The sequence below is a fragment of the Phaethon aethereus genome (genome assembly GCF_964289735.1).
Source record: "Phaethon aethereus genome assembly, chromosome: 5".
In the NCBI taxonomy this organism is placed as follows: Eukaryota; Metazoa; Chordata; class Aves; order Phaethontiformes; family Phaethontidae; genus Phaethon; species Phaethon aethereus.
Genome location: NC_138579.1, coordinates 26,223,248 through 26,246,849, shown reverse-complemented (window position 1 = coordinate 26,246,849; position 23,602 = coordinate 26,223,248). Strand labels below are relative to the sequence as shown.

The following is a 23,602-nucleotide window of genomic DNA, read 5'->3' as shown; positions in this document are numbered from 1 at the left end:
CAAGCCAAGCACCTATTTGAATGTGTCCTCTGGTCAATTTTGTGTGGCTGTAAATGAACATGTTTAGTGTCTGGATGCTAACAATTCCATTAGCTGTAAAGGTACCACAGTAACCTGTAAATAATATAGGTCACTTGGAAGCCACAAACTGCCTTTGCATAATGTTTGCTATGTAGCAGACTGAAAGTTCAGGTGCCACTGTGACTCATACGACAAATACAAGCAGCAGTCAGCAAGGGTGACTGAATGTCAGGTTTTAATAAAGTGGATGAAATCCAGGAAAAAGAATTATAAAAGCCACTTAGATAAAACTAGGATGCATCCTCACCATGACTTTGGTTGGTTGGTTAGTTAATTCAGAGTAGCTGGAAAGCTCTTGAGAATAATTAGTAGCTTCATACAGAGCACATTCAATAGCTGGACAGACGTGAGCCTTTTTAGATGGAAAGGAGGGGAAGTGTGTTGGAGGGAGGAAGACTTCAAAATAGATGGGGCAAGTGAGGGGTCAGCTGCAAGCTAATGATGCGTTCTTAAGAGCAGGGCAAAAGGGACGCTCAGCAGTGTTAGATCACCAGGGCAGAATGGCTTAAAACAAAATGCTTTGTTTGACCTGGTAATTAAGCGCTTTCCTGCAGGATGTAACTGAGGCCAATAGCTTAGAAAACCAAAGGAAGTGCATGTTTAAGGAATGAATGACAGGTAGAGTTCAAGGTCTCTTAATCCTCAGCTGTAGCTAGACAAGAATATCCTCAAGATTTAGTTGCACAATTATATATGTTAGGAGGCATTTAATTCTTCTTATGTATCTAATGTTAATGACTTCTGAAGATGGACACAGGAACAGACATGAACCCTCTACTAGGGTTACTATTTCAAGCTGCCTACTATGTTTCTCTGTGGTAGAATTCCTGCCCCCTGCTGTTTCTCTATCTCCAGTTTAGCAGATGGTACAAGAAACTGGAAAATGACCAAACAATTCCCCCCTTCTTGCTCTTGCTCCCCCCTTATAACAAGATGAATCACTTCAATACAAAGCTTAGCTTCCTTGCTAACAAACAAGACAGCATCCTTCTGTGACAGAGAGGATTAGTGCAATCCAGTTTTATGCCGTAAGAAACCTGAGGGTACAATGAAAGATGAAGTTTTGCACTTCCACTTCTTTCCTCCCTCATCCACCTACTCTGGCTTGTGGTCTCTCTGCCTTTAACCATAAGGAAAAAAAGGCTGGAGATGAGTCTCTGTTGCTTCTGCAGTCTTTAGAGCTACAGAGAAGGAATGAAATTAAGGAACTAGACTGTAACTCATACTCCTTAGTGCCTGCAAAGCAAAAAAGATGAATCTTGAGGAGTCCTATTAATTATTTGATGCTAAATATTAATGTGATCCCTCATGTAGCTCTGGAGTGTAAATGTCACTGTTCAGTAGGTCTCATGTGATGTGTGTTCTGCAGTACAAGTTCTTCTGAACTCTGTGGAAGGGAACTGTGTCCATATACTAGGAACGGATAGACACTGCCTATGTTGTATGTGAAGTCTAGGTGAGCTTTGAAAGACTTGAACAAACGCTAACCTACTACTAGCAAAACTATTTTAAATGTAATGCAAACCTTGAAATAAGAGTTCCTCTTTATACTTTTATGTAGACAAGTCCCTTGATACCTGGCCAACTGCAACTTTTTAAACAGATGAATGGATTAGTGAGCAAAACTTTCTGCTACAGTGTCACTCTGATACAAACGTCATATACTAAAGAGTGGAGTTGGGGGTCCATCAGTCTGTGACACACTAGATTTTTTTTTAACTCTTATATGATAGGCTAAATGAGTCTTTAGGAACTTAAGGTATGTTAGCAAGTGTTTTAGCTGGGAGTGGAGTGCTTTTTCTCAGTTGGTTATTTTACCTGTGTGCCAGTGAATGCGGTCAGTACATAGTATGCTTGGATCTGCCAGAATAAATGACTCCAGAACTGTGGTTAAATTGTAGTTTCTGTTGATGCAGTAGCTGTATTGCTGTTATCAGATCTGCTTAACATGAAGAATTTTTTTAAAATTATTTCAGGTGAAAGCCTTAATCAGGTGCCTGCCCCTTAAGGTAGGCTCACATGTGGTGTTTGTATAGACTTAAACATGACTGTCCTTAAAATTGTGTTTAAGGAACCATAATGAACAGAGGAATGCTCCTGTTGCCAAAGGGTAAGGAGTCTGGATTAGATGGGCTTGACCTTGCTCCAGTGGCTCTGGCTAATCACTTCAGGTGGTTGCTTTAGCCACTTGCTCTAAGTGCAGTATTTCAAGTGGTCCTCATGATCAGGCACTAGATATAAGTGGGATGTGCCCTGTGCCCTATGGGTACTGTGTGTGCAAGTCTGGCTGAAATAACACCACATATTCCAGTGGTCTTGTACTGTTGTCCTGTTAACATGAAGACCTGCATTATGGATTTATAACTTAAAACCTAAGAAAGTACGTGCTATTCTGGCTTGGCGTTTGCTCTGCCAGAGCAAGGTAGAGATGGTCCCTCTACAGCCAAGCTGAACTCCTTAGGGAATTTAATATTTCTGTCTGTTTTCTGAGCAGGTGTTTACTTGTATCACAACCACTCTCCTTCAGTGGTGCCCTGGCCCTGTCCGCTAAAGAGCAACTCAACTATTCTAAATTAGGCCCAGAAGGCTACTGAATACCCCGTAATCTCTGCAGAGCAGAGTTTCCCCCCAGGTCAGGGTTGAGATGGTGCTAGTGGGACCAGAGTGGTCCCCTTCCATGCACATCAGTATTCTACTCTAGCACTGATAGGGTGCTTCAAAACCATTTCCATCTTTATCACTGGTACAGCTCAGAACTAAGAAATGGAAAGTTTCTTTCTTTAAGAACAATATCATGTGTGTCTTTTTGTAATTAATCAGTGTGGTTCTCTGTTATGTAGCCAACACAGAACTTGTATTTAGATTTAGTTCTTACTGCATTTCCCACAGCCCTCATGTTGATACTTCTTCCTGCTCTCTTTGACACTTAGACAATAAAATTCCCTCTGTACTGCTCTAAGCTTGTGCAGAGAAAACAAGATGTCTGTACTGTCTTTCTTTCCAATTTAAATCTTCCCATCATCAGTCAGCTGAGAAGTCAAAGGCTCAGCCTGGAGAGGTGGTATCAGACAGATTATGTATAGGTGCCCCGTACTTGCAACACTGGATATGGCAGAACCCTCATTCTTCAATCATCTGAACGGGTGAGTATGTCTGTACACACAGAAGAAGGTGCCAGAGATTAAGAAGTATGTGTGTGGCTGTGTAGCAAAGGCTAAAACTCATCTTCTTTTGAACTGCCATCAGGCAGGCTGGATGGAAAAAAAAAAAGTCAGTGGATGCAGCAACAGAAATTTCAGTCCTGAAACAATACTGTAAGGGTTAACATGAGCCTCTGCTTGCACTGCTGTACTTTTCAACATATGATCCAGTCTCCCTTCCTGGCCTGAAAAGCAGCTCTGCTTAAAGTCTGTAGTTTAGTGGCCTTCCAGACTAATGACCTCACCAGGGCTTCTCAAGACAACTGCTGGGTTAATAAAGGACAGTCAGCTGCAAGACTCAGTGCATTTCCCCAGCAAGGGGGAATCCAACTTTATTCAGGCTATCATCTTTCAGGCATAACATACCCCTTCTCTCCAGGGAAATGAGTAACAGCTGGGACCAGGGCCAGGATGTAGGCAAGCCTACAGCATGTAAAAGAAACGAATAAACATCCCCTAACCTGTTACTCCAAAGAGAATGGCACATGCAATAGTCCCTCTTGGCTAAGTTAATTATATGAACAAGTTCTGCCCTGAGGGGAAGTAACTGCACAGCACCTAGTAGATGGTATGAAGACACAAAAGAAAGTAGCCACTTGATAAGCCTGCATGGCCTGTGCTGAAGCCCAGGAGTTGACAACAGATTTCAGCAGCAGTTGAAGGTTTCTTGCTCTGCTATTAAATACTTAAGTATTTATAATATTAGCAAAAAAAAGACTAAAAAGCTGTGACTTCTATAAACCTCTACTTCAGATGCCTGCTTGAAAATGCTCCTTGCCCCATGTCTTAGAGATTTTGCTAAAAATCGGGTAACTCCTAAACCCCTATAAATGTATAGGTCAGGGTGTTTGCTAGACAATGGAGTGAGAACAGCAAAACAGCGACTTGGCCACAGCTGACATTAAAAATAAAACTTTCTGCTCCCGCTCAGATCAGGCTTTCCCCCTGCTACTGATAATTGCTGTAGTTCTAGGTTTTTATGTCAGTTAGAGATTATGCTACTTGGACCTCAGTGAAAAAACTTTATTGTGGAAATGATACACAACTCAGCAAAGCAGTAATTAAAAAAAAAAAAAAGAAAAAAGAAACGCAGTCAGCTAGTACACTGAGCAAAACTTAAGGCGCTCACACACCTAAAAGCATACAGAAATCCATTCATGAGAGTAAGACTGAGCCTTAAGAGCACCATTCATGCAGAGGGTGCAGGATTATGGAAGGCAAAGGTGTATGACATGCTGTGGATAGCAGGCCATTACAGACTTCAGTTAACTCAGCTGAGCTGGCTTTCCTGGATTAATTTCTATTTTGGCAAAGAGTGACTGCCATCCTATCTCCAACCTCACTCAGGGTGGAGGAAGGGAGGAAAGGAATAGCTTTAGAATAACTACTGTATGCATCTACCCCCAGTTTAGGAGCAGGTCCTGAAAGTGACCAATAACTGAATAAACTTAAGACTGTTGTAGAAGGCTTTCCATCCAGAAAGACAAGACTAAAAAAAACTAAATAACATTGCCATGGCTTGAAGTCAAGTCCTTTTTGTGTATAAAAGGAAAGACTGGATGGAACAAATGCATCTCTTGTTGTAGCACATGCCAGTGTCTAGTCTAGTCCTTCTCCCATTTGCCACCTCAGCACCTTGAAAACTGCTGTTTGTCTAACCAAAGTTAGGAAAAATTTTCCAGCTCTAATATACAGCATTCCTGTTCCCTTAGAGCACAAGAATGTGCAGTCTAGATCTGAAATAAAATAAATAAATTTAAGAATAAATAAAATGGAAAAGAGCCTCAAGATCAGAATGACATTTTCAGTGGAAGTTGGAGGATAACTTGCCTTGACAGAGAAGCCAAACTTGTAGAGCTCACAAAAGGAAGGAGCTTGAGACATGCCAGTTGTTAACTCAGTCATTTTGGTTATCATTATAGCAGGTGAGTTCTCTACAGAAACTCAGAATCATACTTTGAAACGCGATGCAGTATATTCAATGCCAGTGATCACACAGCTTGCGCATTTCAGTGTGACAGTGCTATGGAAAGCACTACAGGCCAGGGAGCTACAGCCTGGCAAGGAGCAGATCAGAGCCAGCAATTCCATTAACTTGGCACAACAAGAAGAAAGGTGATAGTATCTCACTAAGGCTTGTGTGCTCCTCCTTTAGATGAGCCACAAAAGGCTTCATCTGCATTTGGATGAATCATGGATATGTCTGCAAATTCCATCCATCAGTGAGGTGGTGGCAAAGGGAGGAGAAATTGCACTGTAGCAACATCCTGCTTTGCAGACTTTGCCAACACCACTCTCAAGTACCATTAGAAGCAGGACACATATCTTGATCCACTCTTAAAAGAGATTCTCTCTGAGATGCTGAACTGTTCTTAGAGCCTCTAAGAGAATCCTCAGAGAAGAGGAACTAAGATCAAGTATATTTCAGAATTCTCCTGTGCTTCACAAAGCTGGTGGCATACAGGGCACTAATGATAAATCTTAAAACTTTTTTTCAAAGCTCCCACCCCTCCCACTTAACTCTTTAGGGGTGAAGGAACCCATTATCTTATGGCTTGAAGCTATTTAAATGTTGAATTTATAATAAGACTTAGACCTAAAGAATTCCACCCATAGCTTTTAACTGAAGAAATACAGCTGCAGAAAAAAATAAACATTAGTAACTCTGAAAGATAACTGGATATGGCAGTCATGGGAAAACAGCTGCTGGAGAGATAACTTGTAAGGAAAAGGCACGGAGAAAGAAGACCTCAAGCAGCAGCCAAGTTTCATTTATTAAGAAAAGGAAAGACACTAGAGCAATTATCTTGTTTACCACTGCTCCCATCCCATGAAATTGGGAAAACTGATTATAAAGGGCATCCTCCTGAAGTGATGAACTTAAAACTGAGAAACTGAAGGAACTCCAACTTCTATCTAAATAGCATAACTAAATACAGCCTAGCAGCTGGGGTGGAGTCTAAGCTGTTGTGTAGCAAAGATACTTTGTCAAGTATGTGTTTGTCTCTGCAGCTGGATGCTCCTGCAGCTTGGGAGACTGATAACAGGGTATGTACACACACTACCAGTGGTCTCTGGCATCCCTTCCCCTAAGTACCAGTCTCCCTGATCTCTGCATCACTACTAAGATGATGTAGATGTTCCTACATCAATGATAGTTTCCCTTTCTGAGTATAGCAGATATTCCTCTTGTTCCACTTTCACAACCATTTACAGACCCCCCTGTAATTCACCAGAAAGCTGTGCTAATGGCAACTAGTCATGCATTTAGGCCGGGAAACAATGCTAAGAGCTACATCTGGAATCTTAGTTCTGTGTCCCACCACAAGTCACTCATTACCACAGCCTCTTATTATATTACTGTGTGCTATCCTTAAAGCATCACAGAACATGTTGTTTTCTCCCTACAACTACATACTAGTTGCTACTTTAGAGGCTGGGACTCCTTCCACCCACTCCACCTCCAAACTTCTCCTATGGTCTTCCACAGCTGGAGGCATTCACACATCTCCAGATCCACTTGTGATGTTAACTCCAAATTGCTCTGGAACACTTTTTTTTTTTTCTTTCCTGAAACAGGCCAACTCTGTAGGGGTCTATATCAGAGCTTCGGGGACAGTGGTCAAAGCAACTCTTCAGCCCTGCCTTTGCTTGTCTGTATGCAGTCACTAGCAATGGTCCTGCATTTCTGCAGTAGTTTCACCTATGAATGCCCAAGAAAGCATGTGTGAGCCAGGGCTTTGGGAGCTCCAGGTCCCTGTGGGAGCTTTCTAACCTTCAGAAAGAAGAATCAGAGGACTTTCTGGCGTTGTCCTGGGGCTTCTCAGCACGTGACTCCATATCCAGCGTTCAATAACTTTTAACCATTCCAAGTTCATACCATATTATTTCATGTATCAAAAGAGAAAGCATTAACTTGACCTGTGGAACATTAGACTTTCTAACAAAATATAGCTGGAACTTGAAAACCTCCATGAGAGATGCCTTCATGCAAGTTACCCAAAAGAAAAGTCAAGTATTTGGTTTAAATAAAATGGAAGAAGCACTTGTAATGTTGAAGCACAGCTCCTATGCCTCAGTTACATTACAGGATTGGCAGGGTGCTTCAGCCAGTGCAGGGGCAATCAGTTCATCTGGTAGTGTACTGTGCACACCTTATGGGTCTCAATAGGTAGGGCAGGAGGGCTGCTTTCACACAAACACCAACCCCCCTGATCAACTGACCATCAGACCTAGCCAGCAATTACAAGTGAAGCAGATTGCCAAAGTCGTAAGTGCCAACACCATGTGTCACAGTGTTTTTTGTTTTGCTTTTGGTTGGTTGTTTTTAAACCCTTAGTGTCTTCCAAGTTTCCTATTACAATGTTACCAGCTGGTAGGAGTTACCTGCAACCAGGCTGCTTTCTGGCAATCTCTTTTCAAGCCTGGCAGAAAATAAAGCTCTCCGTTCATTGATTTCCCTTTCCTCCCCTCCCTTTACAAATACAACCAATTTAAAATCAGAATAAGAGTACTTGCAGAAATTACCGTAACTGTCAGATAAACAGATCCATAGAAACACAGAGCTCTGCATCCCTCCCCATGTACAAACACCAGTGCCATGCTAGAACCATTACCTGTGAAACCAAGGGCAAACAAGGCTGCAAACTTATTCACCCCCAGACTTCTGTTTTCTTATACAGACTCCTACATGTTATCCTACATGATATTTCACAATGAGGGTGGTGAAACACCAGCACAGGTTGCTCAGAGAGGTGGTAGATGCCCCATCCCTGGAAACATTCAAGGTCAGGTTGGATGGGGCTCCGAGCACCCTGATCTAGTTGAAGATGTTCCTGCTCACTGCAGGGGGTTTGGACTAGATGACCTTTAAAGGTCCCTTCCAACCCAAAAATTCTATGATTCTATCCCAACTGGGGTAGCAAAAGCCATCCACACATCATCAGGCAAATACCACACCATCTGGCAGTGGCAAGAAGGCAATAAGAAGTCCTTACACAATCATATGGGCACAGAACACAATCCCCACACCCCACCCCTTGTGTCTGTACAGTTTACAGAGGTGAGCTGTAGACAGTGGTCAGCAGTACTTCCTTTCTTTGGGAGGAGGGGAAAGGTTCCTGTATGCAAACCATTTTGCAAGACAAGCCGACAAGCCCGATGCCAAATAAACCACCCGGATCCGGGATTTGGGGATGTGCTGGAAGACAACAGCTAGGCCCACTTCTTCTCTCTCTTCAACCCTCATTACTACTGTCTTGTGTAGCTAATTTGCCCTCTCCTCTTCAACATCCCAGCCAGTAAAGCCTTGTTGAGCAAGTCCTCAGAGGGTTCAGCTGCCAGGAGCACAAGGTGCTGCAGTTACTTTGTGATTTTTTTAGATTAGAAAAAATCTATTTTTCAATAAAGAAAATAACATTTAAAATAGGAAAGCCCCCCTATATAACCCAGGAAGAGAGAAAAATATTTCAAGTTTCCTCATACCTTCCCACAAAAACCTGGAGTGGGACCAGAATTCCCTGCCTCATTTGTGAACAGAAGATTGATAATGTTTCTGCCAATATTGCTCTCATCTCTCACGGAAAACCTGAGCACCATATGTCAGGCTGAACTTGGGAATCTGCGCTAGGAACAGGTACAATTCTACTGGTTTTGTACTGGCCAAGCCACTGCTGACAAAAGTACACTGACAGGACACCAAAGGTACACTGGGATCCAAGTGATTGACAATCTGGCTCCAAGTTACACAGCCTTCCCCTCCCTTCCAATGCCTGTCAAGAGACAGTTGTCAGTCCTACAGGTTCTACCTACCTAAACACGGCTGGCTCCAGAAGAAGGCAGTACCACGAACTTCAGTCTGGTGCAGGAGGATGCTACCGGCTGGCTATCTGACCCCTGGCAGGCTGAATGGAATAGAGAGGGCACAGAGAAAGAGTAGGGCAAGTGACAAGTATCAGCTCTTCCATCTGCTGGCTTTGCTGCCTCTCACATGCCTTCCATTTTCAGCTCTTTTAAGACCTCCCAGAGCTATAGCCTCCTGAGGTTGTCATGCCTCACAGGATGATTTTTTCCACCTGATATTCACTGGGAGGATTGTAAATATTTTTCCTACAAGTGCCAAACTAGGTAGTGTTCTGAGACTGCTAGAAAAGAAGGGAGTCTTCCCTAAGGCCTCTAGCCTTTTGCTGCAGTTCTAGACCTCCTGCGGGTGACTCCGTAGAACCCCTGGCTCCACTCCTGGCAATCCCATTCCCTTGTCCATTAGTCACAGCAGGCACCTTCTTGTAGAAACTGTTCAACTACACAAACCCTTCTGCCAGCAAGGCAGCCCCTACACATTATTAAGTAAAAGCCATTTCCAAGCAGTTAGCAGAGCCAACACCCTCAAAGACAACACGACAACTAGTCCCAGAAGGACCATACTTCATAAACTATCACTGAGAAATTAAAAGAACCATTGTTTTGGTGTGAAAGAATATTGGTGTATACATCCCCTGCTCCTTGGTAGCAATGAACTAACCAGAAGTAGACAGCATTGCCCTTCTCTTTCCCAGCTCCTTGAAGATCTCACACAGGGACAAATAAACACTGGAGTTACGTTGGTTCCCGCAGCCCTAAAACATCTGCTTAACAAAGCAGTGAAACAAGCATCCCTTTAAGACATGATAACATCTGAATACAACTGGAAGCCCACTGGGAACGCATCTCAGTTTTGCGGAGACCCACAAAATACCAATGCAAAAAGCGCTCCAACTCTCCCATCCCTGCTTTTTGTGAGGATATGAGGGGAGAAAGGGACTTTTAGGACACAACAAGGAAAACAGTTTTCTTGCAAGCAGGTTGTGCAATACAGAGCCTCAACTGCTCTATTCAGAACAGCTTTCCTTTAGGGAAAAGGAGCCAACACTAACCCTCTCTGAGGCTGGAGATCTCCAAGCCAAAGCTAGCCAGTAGGCAGAGATGATCAGACGAACAAAAAGGATTTGGTAAGCCATTTGCCAGCAACAGGACATCTTCAGAGAGAAGAGAAAGGCGGCCAAGCAGCTTCAGGGCTCCATCCCGGTACAGCCTGCGACCTGACAAAGAAAATGGAAAGAAACATCAGCCAGAGACTGGTGCTGTGCCACTCACACAGGGATACTTGTCAATGCTTTCCTATTCTTTCCCTGATGAACGAAGACAGCCTGCACAAATACTGCATGCACGTTTGAGCCTAGATGTGAAAGCAGTGCGCATCCTATAATACTGCTGTTCAGTGGTTTCATATACTTGCAGGCACAGGAATCAAGTATATGCTAAATTCACCGGGCAGTTGCTTACATGAGAGGTTCCTTTCACAGTACTAAGTCCTAGCAATAGCTTTAGTTTCTCCCCTGAGGAAGAATTCATCTCTTCACTCCTAACCTCCCCCCCAAAGTTGATTCTGACATGAACCAAACCAGCTCAGAGACAGTTCCTGGATGTATTTACATGCAGTCTTACATCAACAAAACTCCTGTTTCAGGCAGCAGAGATGTGGTGTCATTGTAAAGTACCCAGAGTCACCACCTTGTAAGGCCAGTGTGTGGTCTCAGTCAGACCAGATGTCCAAGCCTTGAACTTAGGACTCAGCACAGCCTGTTATCAGGAGCACAAATAAGATACTTATGCAAAAGAACAGAACCCATTGTGTTCTAGCTTCCTCAAAAGTCTATAGGAACCTAAGCTAAGCAGCTTCAGTTTTCCCACAGCAAAGATAGTGTCTTCGCCTGATACCTAAGCAAATGTTGCTTCCACTTTGTGCATCATTTCGGTCAAAGTCGCACCCTGTAGATCCACCCCAGCTGAATGAAATGCGCTGCCCAATACTGAGCTCCATTCTGGCATGCCTCAGAGCCCTCTCCCAGAGTCACAGGGATAAGCACCGCACTGCAACACTCACCCCCCCTGTTCCCATTCTCCACAGGCTCTGCTGAGTAGAAAATATAATCAACAGTGGCTCCAAGCCCCATGGGCATTGTTGTGACCTCTGGGCGTCCCCTCTGTGGCAGGAAGTGGCTGTAGACAGAGGTCAGGTTGAGGCCATGCTGGATAACGCCTGAAGACCTGCACAGGGGACACAGTTTAGTGGTGGACTTGGCAGTACAGTGGTTAACGGTTGGACTCCATGATCTTAAGGTCTTTTCCAACCTAAATGATTCTGTGAACAGCCACCGTTTACCAAGGAAGGAAAGAGAATGATGGAGTGTTCAGTACTGCAGTCACAGCTGAAGTTGGATGTTACCTTGCTGATGCAACTGTCCAAACTATTTCTACTGTGTGAATACATAAAAGACAGTCTTTCAGAATTATTCACTCCACTTACACCAAAGACAAAGCAGACTATGAAGTTCCTTTGTCTCCAATACCCTGTCCTGCCTATACCCTTCATTCTCAACCTGACCTACGCTGACAGAACAGCACCCAGCTGCTGGGACAACCCTGGGTGGACCTGGCTCTTCCAGATAGCCCTCCTTACTCTCTTCCACCCTCACATTTATTTCACTCTTTACTTCAGCCAGATTTTCAATGCTCAGGAAAATGAGACCAGGCTTGAAGAGTAGGGCCACTGAAGGTGCACGGAATTACCTTGGGATGGATGGCTGGGGATCAGGGTCTTTCACCACGGTGGCAGGCTTGGGCCAGTGTGCAGGGCGGTCTGCAAAGGAGCAAAGAGATTCCAGCCAGACCTACACAGATCCTGGAACATCCCAAGTCTGAGAAGTTTCTCCCAAGACCAAATGAATCTTTTGGCCCAAGAAGAACAGACAGCTTCCAGTCACAGGCACCTTTAAGAAAAATATTCAAAGGAAACCCCAGCTCTAAGACTAACAGGAACATCCTGAGAGCAGATCAGTGCAAACAACTGCGAAGTCATATTCTGTCTTGCTAAGGACATGTCCTTAAAGTATTTACTATTATCACAGCTCAGGATAGTTCAACCTTTGCTCTCAAAGAATCATTTGCCTTAGCTTAAAGCTTACTCAAAGGGTGTCTAGAAAGGCAGAACAGAAATGGACAGAGCCATGCCACAAGGCCCAGAGGTAAGGCAGTGTCTAATGGGTACCAGCATCCAGAGACATCTATCTTGTGGCCATTGTAACATTACAGTCTTCAGGTTTGTTCTCCCCCACCAAAAATCTTGAAGTGGAAAAAAAGAAATATATATTTATTTTTCACCTTATATGAAACAGCCTCCAAAAGAAGCTGAATCTCAGTGCATCTCAAGGAACACAGACAGTGTCTATGAGGGTAGTAAGACTGTACTCCTCTAAGCTCTCACGGAATCCATTAGTAGCCACACAGCCACAGAAGGCACCCTTCTGTCTTCCCCTTTTCTCACCAGGCATTACCTCCACCTCATGTTTTCATCAAAATCAAGTTAGGAGAGTCACAAGCTGAAAAATCTCCCATTAATACCTGGTTTAGCATCTGTCACACCTTCCAAGAGGACCAGTTGCGGTGGTCGTTCACAGGCAACATTGCAAAAATGAAACTGGAGCAGGAAGTCCCGGCTGTACTTACGTCTGCCTGCAGAGAAAGATACAAGTTCAAAGAAGAAACAGGAAAGTCCTATCTACAGGGAACATCTGCATACTCTTTAGACCTCTTAGACCTCTTTACTTTGAGAGAGGTTTTTGTGCCCAAGCACTCTGATACCATGAGAATGAGAATCACTTAATAACTTAAATGTAGAACAGAACAGATGGGTAAATGTAGAAGAATGGAGCACAGTTATTGCTATCCCTTTAGCTAATGCAACAGTCACGGTCAGCACCTTGATGAAACAAATTAAGAATTTCCCCTCTGAGACACCACAAATTCAAGGGACTTTTAAGCACATCAGTTAGTGTGCAACTCAAGGAAATATGTGCTGAAAAAGAAAAAATAATTCTGGAGAACAGGCTGAATACAAGTTCCACATTCAACTTTCCAATAAAAGCTATTCAGTGTGGGCTCCTTTTTTTTGAATCGTCTCTAAGGGCAGTAGAGAACAGCCACAGTTGTAACTGGGCGCTTAGGAAGGATTTCCTAATAGTGGTGTGCAAATACTGCCCAAAACCGCTCCCACAAACACCTGCAGCTGAAAGCTGTGGCTGCTGAACATGGTTTACAACTGCACAAAAGCATAAATCTGGGAATATGCAAGAGATACGTAGAGCAATGGTTACTGGTACGGGAACATTCAGCTCCTGACTAGAGAAAGAAAATGGCAGAAATTGGGCTACAGCAATAGCCTCCAGAAAAATTAAATTTAATTCATATACCAAGAAAATGTGCAGAAGAAGATAAACTTTGCTGAGTGCCTCATGCCCAACCTAATCAAAGAGACAGCAGGGTCCACAAACTGTCCATCCTCAGCAAATTCATGTTCAGTGCACACTGGAGCTCACCTAGTTTCTTTGGCTGGCACAGGGTGACATACTGGCAATTGTCCGTTACACCCAGTGAGCTTGGCCACAGTGGGGCTTGCAGTTTCCGTGAATACAACTGTTGGGAAAAGTCTTCCTGACCAGACACCTGCAAGGAGGCCAGAAACAGGAGAGGAAACACAAGCAACACCAAGCACAACTTTTGCAAGCTATAAACAAGGTACGTATATACACTTGCCAAGAGCAAGACGGTAGAATGCCCTCATAGAAAAGCATGAACTAAGCTATTCAGAATATGGTGCAGATATAATAATCCTTCAGCTGTGGGGGATGGATACAATTCGCTAAAAGTCACCTGGCAAGATACTTTCCAGGCATCTATTATTGAACTGATGATTTAGCTTGAAAGCCAATGATGTATTTGATCACAGATACACAGTAACAGGTAACCACAAGAGACTCTAGCATAGGTACCCATTTCAAACTGTTTTCAGATCAAACATCCATATTCCATATAAAATTTCAGTAAGTTTTGGCGGAGTTGTCCTCCCCTACACTTCCAGTCACCCAGGCACAAAAATCCCATAGCAAGGGAGAACCAGGACCTGAGATTAAGTGGCCTATTATCACTGGCCTGCTTCAAGAGGAACCAAAAAAGCAGTGGTGGAAACAAAACACAAGCATTTGTCTGCTTTTTTCCCCAGCAGTGCTGGAGACATTGGGGAAGACTGATGAATAACTGAATTCAATATTTGGACTACTTCCTCACGAGAGAAAGAATGCAGCCATGCATTTCTCTAGCAGCATGTAATAAAGAGCTACCCAACCCCAGTTCTGGCTGGCACCTACCTTCCAGGCTGGCATCCCATGGTAGGAAAGTTCACCGTTCCGGATGAATTTGTAGAGTGGAGAATCAGGTACAGAGTTCAGGTCTCCACACAAGATGACAGGATAATAGCTACCTTCAGTAGTTTTTGCAATTTTGTCGATCTCTGCTAGGAGCAAGGCCATTTGGGCCAGTTTGATATCTCCCCGCCGGGGATTGAACAACACATGAGTGTTGGCCACACACAAAGGACTGACTGTCTTCAGATTTACATCCTCCGGGAGCAGAGGCTGTAGCAACAGCACCAAGCCCACGTTATCCCGATTGAGGATGTCCAGGCCAGGCCGGAAGTATTCTATGGGGCTGAAGCTGATCAGCTGGAATCTGCTGTGCTTATAGCACACTGCACAGCCATCTGTCTTCATCCCGGTTCTCCGTTTATAGAAGCATGCAAAGCCTGAAAAGAAACCATCACCTATTAAAAGGTTTATTCACTCACTACCTCAGGCTCCTCCCATCAGCTGAGGAGTTCAGCAAGTCTGCGTAGCAGAAGAGGTTCCTACTACATTTGGGTACAGCATTATACCCAATTCTGTTCCAATAATCACAGTTTATCATTTATCATTGAGGGTATTTTCTCTCGCCTTGTCCTTCTAGGACTCTCTCAGTTTTGTTACTCTGATCTGTCAACTCTGAGAAAGATCATTTACAAAGGAAAGGATAAAGGTCTAGGCAAACAGTTCAGAAGTAGGCCCAGCAGCCACCCAACAAAGAGGTAGACCTCTCACAAGACCGAGTGCTTTGAAGATGTTAAGCAGGAAGCACTGCTTGGCCAGTCCCATGAGCTGGAGGTACAGACACACAATAGCAGGACATACCCATCTCCTTGAACATCGGTTCCAGCTGCTCCCAGTAATGGTTCTCTTGTACCTCCTGGAGACACAGAACCTGGAAGGAAGGCAGAGACCTCACTCGCTCCACCAGTATTTGCTAGTTACCTTGTTATGGGGAAGGAAAAAAGCAGAAAAGCGCACTCACATACCAACCCTGCAACCAGAAAGGTCATCATTGTGAGACTGTCCTGTACTTTCCAGATAGAGAGCAATAACTTTCTGGGTCATATTAGCGTATCATACAGTTTTCCAGTACATATGCACAAGGCCTCAAACACTCTCAGAGGAATCAGTGTTCAGTTACCAAGCGAGCAGTATCTTCCTAAGACTTCCCCAACACTTTTTTTTTTTTTAAATGCTGTTAGATCAATCAAGGAATTCAAATTCTGGTACCACTGATTTGGGAAGGGCTCAGTCATACTCACATCAGGATCCCAGTGCTGGATCTCCTGCAAAAGGTTTGGAAGGCGATAGTTCCAATTCAGGATGTCTGGATGACAGTGTAGATAGAGATCAAGGCCCTGCTCCACCAGGTCCTGGGCAAGGATGTTGTAAGACATGACTCGAAATTCAAAGACAGGAGTGTTTTTTGAGACTTGCTCTAGCACACAGGGCTGGACAGAAAGATCCTCCCAGTCTCTCCATAAAATCTCTATATGCAAGAGACAAAAAGCTAAGTTACAACCAGGCTGGGTACTCTGCTGCCACTTTTGTTCCCCCAGGACCCAGAAAACAGCCATTCTCATTCTCCAAGCTAGGGTGTTCTAGCCTCTGAGAAAACTCTCACCCACTCTGGTTTTCAGGTGCTCTTTTTGGATGCTTTTGGGAAGTTTTCAATGGGGATGGCATAACAGAAGACCAGAGTCAAGCATACTGAAACACTTGACCAGCTTTTGGGTGCTTTTTATATTATAAAGGCAGCACTTGGGAAATTAACATATGTTGATGTTCAGACCAGAGAGCCTAATAGCACAGAGACTACTAGCTGAGACCAGCCCTCTCTCAGCAAAAAATCACTTTATAGTTTTCACTAGCAGATCCTGTCAATTCTGCATGGACAGATACAACTGATGTCTTCCTGACAGCAAGCCCAGACACGATAACCTGGCTATATTGACTGCAAATGCAAATCCCAAACCGAACACTAGATTCGCAGCTGTTACTACTGACCGTGGTAGGATAACTCTGTTGGGACATGACAAAACTGTACTGTATCCTGAATGGGCCAGGCTGGGGGCTCCGTTGGCACTGACTCTGCATGACGCGCTAAGCTCCAGGCCAGCACAGCTGGGTCTTCATTCTGCACTTCTACATCAATAGTGGCACAGCCAGCTATCTGGTGATCTGTCTGTGGCACCACAGCTGCCCAAGGGGCACTGTCTGCTACAGCCACCATTTCCTCTGCTGGTAATTTTGCCAGTTCAGTCACTGCATGATCTTGTGGTTCTGAAGAAGCCAAGGCGTGTAGCTCTGTGAGTTGCTGCCCAGCACACCGGGTGACTTCTGGAGCCGAATTCAGGTCACTGAGGCTAGTCATCAATAGCTCTGAACCTTCTAACCAGTCACTAGTGAGTGTAACTGATACTTTCCCCACAGCTGGAACGCTCTCACTGGCTGGCAAATTCCCTGCTCCTTCCTCCAGCCACTGCTGGAGAAGGGCTTCTTGCTCTTCTGGGGCCGACCTTCTTCTGGTCGCAGCAAAGACACCATCTATCTGGGTGGACGTGCTCTTCGCCAGAAGCACATTCTTTCGACAGGTAAAGAAAGCATCTGCCATTTAAAAAACAAACAAAACCAACATAAGACCGATGGAAATGCTTTCTCACTTTTTCCTATGCATTTGCTGTAACTCTGTGCAATACAACCATTCAGTATAGCAACTCAAACAACTGACTTCTCTTAAGAAAAGCAGTTAGAGTCTGAATAACTTACCCTGCCTCTTCCTGAACGCTAGGTCAAAGTCCAATTCTGGTTATGTTAGTCAAAGTCACTGAAACTGTACAGGATGGCAATGGCTTTACCAACTTTAGGGAATGCAATTCTAACTTAGGCAGTGCTGCAGCCAGTCAGACAAGCTAAAAGGCCTTGTGGAAACTATCAGCTCTCAGCCACACATGCAAAGGTACAGTCTGTAGAAGTTAGCTGACAGGGTGCATGGCCTAACAAGCCAAGCTCTTGTAGATGACCGCTTGGAGCAAGTTTCTTTCCAAGGATTGAGTAAGTAGGTAGTGCTATGCTAAGAGGATCAAACATATCACAAGAATGTGTTGTAGAAGAAAAACTGTTCTGTTATTAAGAGATGAAAAATAAAGACACAGAGGGACCAACATGTGCAGTTAAAAGCCTTATTAGTGAGAATATATGCACAAAAGAAGTCCTGGTAAGAATTACAGATCACCTGATGACTGACATCTGCAGTAAAAAATTAAAAAAAAATGCTGTTAATGTTACACTTGAATATACCGATATTGGTGGGGTAAAGTAGAAAAAGACAGGGGTTCTTCTAACTCTTATCTATATAAGAGATGACGGCATTTACATTTTGCTACGAATTCCGCAGAGAACAGGATCCCGAGTAGTAGGAGTAGTAGTCAGTAGTAGGAGTCCCTACTGTTGACTAGCAATTTCTGTTGTCTACAGATCACTTTTTCTCTACCGTATCCCCGTGACAGTCAGTCAGCCAGAGCAGTAACATACAGGAGTCAGCAACATCCATGTATGCTTCTACTGTATTTTTTGTGTCAAAGCTTTCTGTATGCATCAGAAATGGAGCTTGAAGAACCACATTCCTCTCTGTAGTTTTGTAAAGTTCATGAATGTCAGAAACACCAATGAACGAGGGTAATATTTTCACACACCACTAGGCAGGCACGACTGTTCCAAGAGTCTCTTACTAAAGGAGCTGAATTTGAGAGGAGTCAGCTAGGTGCTCGCTATGACCACAGCCTGCCTATGGCTGCTACATGCCTGGGGAGAGGTTCAGGCAGGAGGGTGGTTTTACATCAGCACAGTCACCAAGGACTGCAGCAGGATCTAGGAAACTAAGTGAAATATTGATGCATGCAAAGCAAGAGTCCACCCATGAGTCACTCGCAATGACACCCGGGCAGTCACAGACCTCAGAGCAGCCCACCTCCAAAGGTCTTCCCAAACCTGCAGCGCAGGCCCGGGGCAGGAGGCTCGGCCTCCAGGCGGACTGCAATCTGCCGCTGCACAACCGTCAGCAACTGTTTCCTCCAAACACCCGACCCCCGCGCTGCCTCGGGTGGGAGCAGCCCCGGCCCGGCACGACTGCCCACGCCACCTCGGGCAGCAGCTCCAGGCCCCACCTGCACGCCTCTCCGGCTGCCCAGGCCGAGGGACTCGGGGAGCTGCGGGGCAACCGGCACCACCCCGGCTCCCAGCCGCCGAGGCCCCTCCGGCCGCCTCCCCGCTCAGGCCGGGGCGCAGGGAGGCGAGGGGCACCCGCACCCGCCTCTCCGGCTCCAGGCCCCCGCCGCCGCCTCCCCTGGCCCCCGCCACCGCCCGTCCGGGGCCAGGTTACCTCGGAGGGCCCGGAGGAGCCGCGCCGCCGGCAGCAGCACGTAGCAGAGCACGGCACCGATCATACCGCCCCGCGCGGCCCGGCCTCCACCGCCCCCGACCCGGCCCCAGCGAGGCGACGCACCGCGCCGGCCCCGCCTCAGCACCGCCCTTACGGCGCGGCCGAGCACCGACGCCGCGCAGGCACTCACCGCACCGGGCCGGCAGCGCGCTAGGCCGCCGCGCTGCAGGAGCTGGAGGCCGGCTCGGGCCTGGAAGCCGGCTCGGGCCTAACCCTCCTCCCGCGCTGCTCCGGGGCTGCCCGCCCCCAAGAGGCCGCGGCGGGCGGGTGGGACGGGCCCAGCTGGGCGGCCCCGGGCGGGGTGGGGTCGTGCCCGCCGTGCTGTAGAGCAGGAGCGCGGTCTGGGCCTGGGCCCGGGCCCGGCCGCGTGGCCGGTTGGTCCACGCGGCGGGGCCCGTCAGCACTCCTGCGCACGGGGCGTCAGGCGTTATGACCCTAAGCAGGGTGGCGGCAGCTTTCAGGCCCTGCGACCCTGAAATTTGTGTTTTCAACCGAAAGTTTCCAACCCCCGTTATCCAGAAACAAACAGAAAGGAAAATGTCCAGGAATCTTTTTCTCCCGGAAAGCCACTGAGCAAACAAAGTCCCATTTGCTCCAGATGGGTTAATGATTACACAGGCTTTGCAAACACAGTTGGTGTTAGTCAAGGTTTTGCAGAGCGCAACCTCGATGTGGACAAAGACCACGGGGGGTGGGTGAAGTACCAGTGCGGGCGCATGCTGTCCCTCAGCGTGCTGACCACAGGCCATCACAGCTCTGCAAAGTCACTCCTCCTCACCCGGCTGTGAGCACACCATGGCCTTTGCAAGTTGAGACGCATCATAGGTTGAAACCAGACAGTTTCATATGAAAAGAGGAGTCCTGGCTGAACTCCACGTTTTTAATGTTTTGCTTTGTTCACCGTTCAAATGTGTACAACTTCTGAAGGCAAAACGGATCGAACTGAGCACTGCTACGGCTTTTTACACCAAATACACACTTCTAATGTGTGATCTCAGTAGCCTTCTTCCAAACTCCTTTTAAGATGGGTACTTGCAATGACGTCAAGACTCATGTCATCCCTGCCTTTTGCGCTGAAAAGTGCTGCCAAACTGCTCCCTTAGTGCTTACCAGCTGCAGCCTCATGGGTTATACTTAGACAAAACACTTTTTGAGGGACAACCTGCCTCTTACCCTTTTTGTGTATGGTAATTAGGGCAATGGGTGTCCACGGCTAGGATCTGAGCTGATGTGATGATGTATGTAAATAAAAATCCCACCAGTCTTGTTTTCAAATCTCCCGTTATAAAACACCACAGACCATAGATGCAGTGACTTGTCTCAAATGCCACAGATGTCTCTGGCAAAGCACAGAACTAGACTGTGGTCTCCCATCTGCTGCAGTAAGCAAACCTCTGGACCCATCATTGGTTTCTAGTCAGAATGGAGGGCATTCTCCGGAGGAAGGATCTGCAGCATTAAGGGCTGATGACTGGGGCATTTAAAACAAGGCTGAAGGCTGTTCTTTAAAAGAAAAGATCTAAGAAAGAATCTTCAGACCCAGCCCACATCAGGATAATCAGACTGAGATAAAAGAAGAATGTTAGTCAGTGCCACAAACAAGTAAGTATTTGGAGAGCCACAGTTGTTTTGCCTACACTAGAAAAAATATTTACAAACTTTGGCAATAAAATCAAAGCTGACAATGGTGATCTGCTTCAGGGTCAAACCTTCCACTGGCTTTTGCGGCTTTTTGTTCTACATCCAAATATAACCCTACCATGGCCTCTAATGACTGGACTACTTGAGAGGTTTATGTAGAACCTAGGGGAATAAAACGACTAAAAATACCCTACCCCTGGGGAAAAGGACTTTTTTTTCCTCTCTGTATAGCCCATATTACACTGTGTAGGCTACATATACTTCAAAATCTGTACGAGAGATTATGTGCACTGAGTATCACCCATAATGGAAAGATTTTGAAGTGTATTGTCTTAGTTCTGCTCAACCTTTATCAGAAAGCCTCTTCTGTTACAATTTTGGTTTTAGCCCCTTAGGAAAGGTTACAGAGCCCTCGGTACAAATGATGTAAAATAATAAGTACTGAACCAATTTTGGCGCCAATAGTAGTTGATGGGCTGAATGAGTACATGATTCGAGGCCCCATTAAGTGCTGACATGTTTACAAGCCACACTTTATTACCAAATGGACAGGGAATTTGGCAGTAGAGAAGCCTGAATCTGACCAAGACCGGTAAGGCAAATACATTCCTTTAATCCTCGTCTCCTTTAAGACTATGACTGCTGCAGTCTGGCTTTCTCATGGAATTGTACAAACTGGAATACAAACTCAAAGAAGAGGAGAACTCTTAGCAGCAGCCTGGCATGACTCTCTGCTATGTCTGGGGGGAGTCTCACAGCCAAAACCTCATCTATTCTCTGGGAGTCGATGAGATCCCAGAGCAACAGCATTCCCAGCACTGAATGTCACCCCTCAGAGTCGGAAGGTGCAGGTGAGGTCACAGAAGGGTGGCGGTGGCAGGACAGGGGATGGAGCGGCCACAGGCTCTGCAGGGCTTTCCTGTGACACCCAGCCAGCCCCTGCAGCAGGATTCTCCTGTTCACAAGCAGCATAAATCAAGTGACACCATTCCTCCTGGAGATTTTTTAATCACTGCAGCTGAGCGGCTGCAGTTTTTGTGTGTAGGTGTGAGGAGCTCACAGGGTTGAGGTGGTGGCAGTGAACTCTTCATTTACAGAAGAGAAAAAGCAAATGAACCCACAGCTCGCTAGTGGTGGCATGGAGAACGAGTCCGAGAAGGATGCAGGTGCGGTCTTCAGTTACTAGCAAACTAACAAATTAATTTCTTATTTTCCTTCATAATACAATTACTGTAAGGTAGTCAGACATGTGGGACAACTTCTCTCTTTGGTTCTTGTTTTTCTGTATTTAAATAGCGTATAATGCAATTTATGAAGTGTTATATAATAATTTCCCCTAATGGATGTTCTAATAGATGAGGTCCTTTATCAGAGTATTTTTCATTGTTTCAAAATGACATTTGTCTAAATATCCTCTCTTACTTTTTTGTAAAGGTGGCTCTGGGGGTTTTTTTGATCCAGCAGTAATAATTTATGGCCTATTTGGGATTAGTCCCTTTTAGATAGCTTTTCTGCAAACAAGGTTTCTGTTCTCGGCTATGAACTCTTGAAACTTTCACTCCTTAAGTGTGATCTGACATAATTAATTACCTGCTGTCAAGCCCAAAAGATTATATTAAAGTTAGTATTTCTCATGGGTTTAACTTCAAAAATACTCTCACTAGGAAATACCTGGTCATTTAATAGTTGGTTGCCATTTTCCCTTACATATTGTTTTAAATAATTGTGTATGAAATGCTGGCTGAATTTGACTGATAGTAGCAGCAATGAGAATGGTATCGTTTTTAATCCTGCCCTATTCCAGAGGCAAAATGTTGTCAAAGTATCTGGTTATTTTGCTTTTTTCTTCATCTAAATTATTTATATGGGGGGGGGGGGTTATTTTTTCCCACAAATATGTAACATTCATTTATAATTTCTCTAGAAGTCTTTTGATATCCACAGTGGCATGACTTAAAATAGGAGATAAAGATTTTATACCCTTGCTAAAGCACACACAGTTCTTTCTAAACCACAATAAACCTAATTTCTCAATTTTTCAATAAATGACAACATTTAGGATATTAATTCCTAAATACTTTGCTTAGATACAAAACCACATGCCTCACAGCTGTTTCCTCATAGATTCCTTCAAGACTTAATACTCCCAAGTTAGTGTAATCATATAGTTTGACACATCACGGAAATAACTGATTCCTTACAGACTGTAAAAAAATGCTTATATTTGAGCATTTGCATTAGTATAATTTTGTCTGCATACTGCAAAATGCGATGTTCCATTTTATGAGTTACTCTGGTTGAGCTGTTATTCTGATGTATTTCTTATGCCAGACATTCAGAATGAAAGAACTGAGGACAACCTTGGTAGCTTTCTTTCAGAGCTGAAATTCCTTACTATATATAAATTAGATTTCATCCTGGCAGAGAAGGAGAACAGCAATTTATTAAAATCTTCATCTGACCTTTATGTCCATCACTGTTAATAGCGATTCTAAGCAAGAACACTTCATCAGTTTAGCAGCACGAACCAGGACCTTGTTGCAATGGGAGGCAAAAGACGATAAACATTTTCGCTACTCCACAGAGCTACTGAAGTATAAATTGATAGTGTGATTTATCGAATATTTGTACAACACAAATGAGGGGACAGCATAAAGTACCCAGAGAACAGGCTTTGTTAACCTAGCACGAGAGAAGGGATTTGCAGCTATCTGGATGCATCCCTTGTAAGTCGCACATCAAACCATGGCTTGAACTTCCGTCCTAGCTCCTGGTCTGTGACTGGTACAAGCCGTGCATGGGGCAGGCTGACCAGAAATCTGTGTCTGCAGCCCCAATAGCTGGGGAAAGGAGAAGGTGATAAAGGAGTCTCCAGACCCATCACTTTTCACTGCATTGGTTTTAACACCAATATCATGATTCAGTGCTTTTCAGACTTCTGCTTGAAAAACAGTATTATTTTCTGT

General features: G+C 44.9%; 1 protein-coding gene across 1 annotated transcript; it reads right to left on the bottom strand.

Annotated features, from left to right (window-relative positions):
• Window positions 1–3,632: 3,632 nt before the first annotated feature.
• ANGEL1 (angel homolog 1) lies at window positions 3,633–18,999 on the bottom strand (the record flags this gene model as incomplete). Its single annotated transcript, XM_082000034.1, has 11 exons — window positions 3,633–3,694; window positions 10,193–10,357; window positions 11,203–11,366; window positions 11,889–11,958; window positions 12,720–12,830; window positions 13,694–13,820; window positions 14,522–14,955; window positions 15,377–15,446; window positions 15,817–16,043; window positions 16,562–17,161; window positions 18,936–18,999. 11 exons carry the CDS (start codon window positions 18,997–18,999, stop codon window positions 3,633–3,635), a joined length of 2,094 nt encoding a protein of 697 aa, XP_081856160.1.
• Between the last annotated feature and the right edge of the window lie 4,603 nt (window positions 19,000–23,602).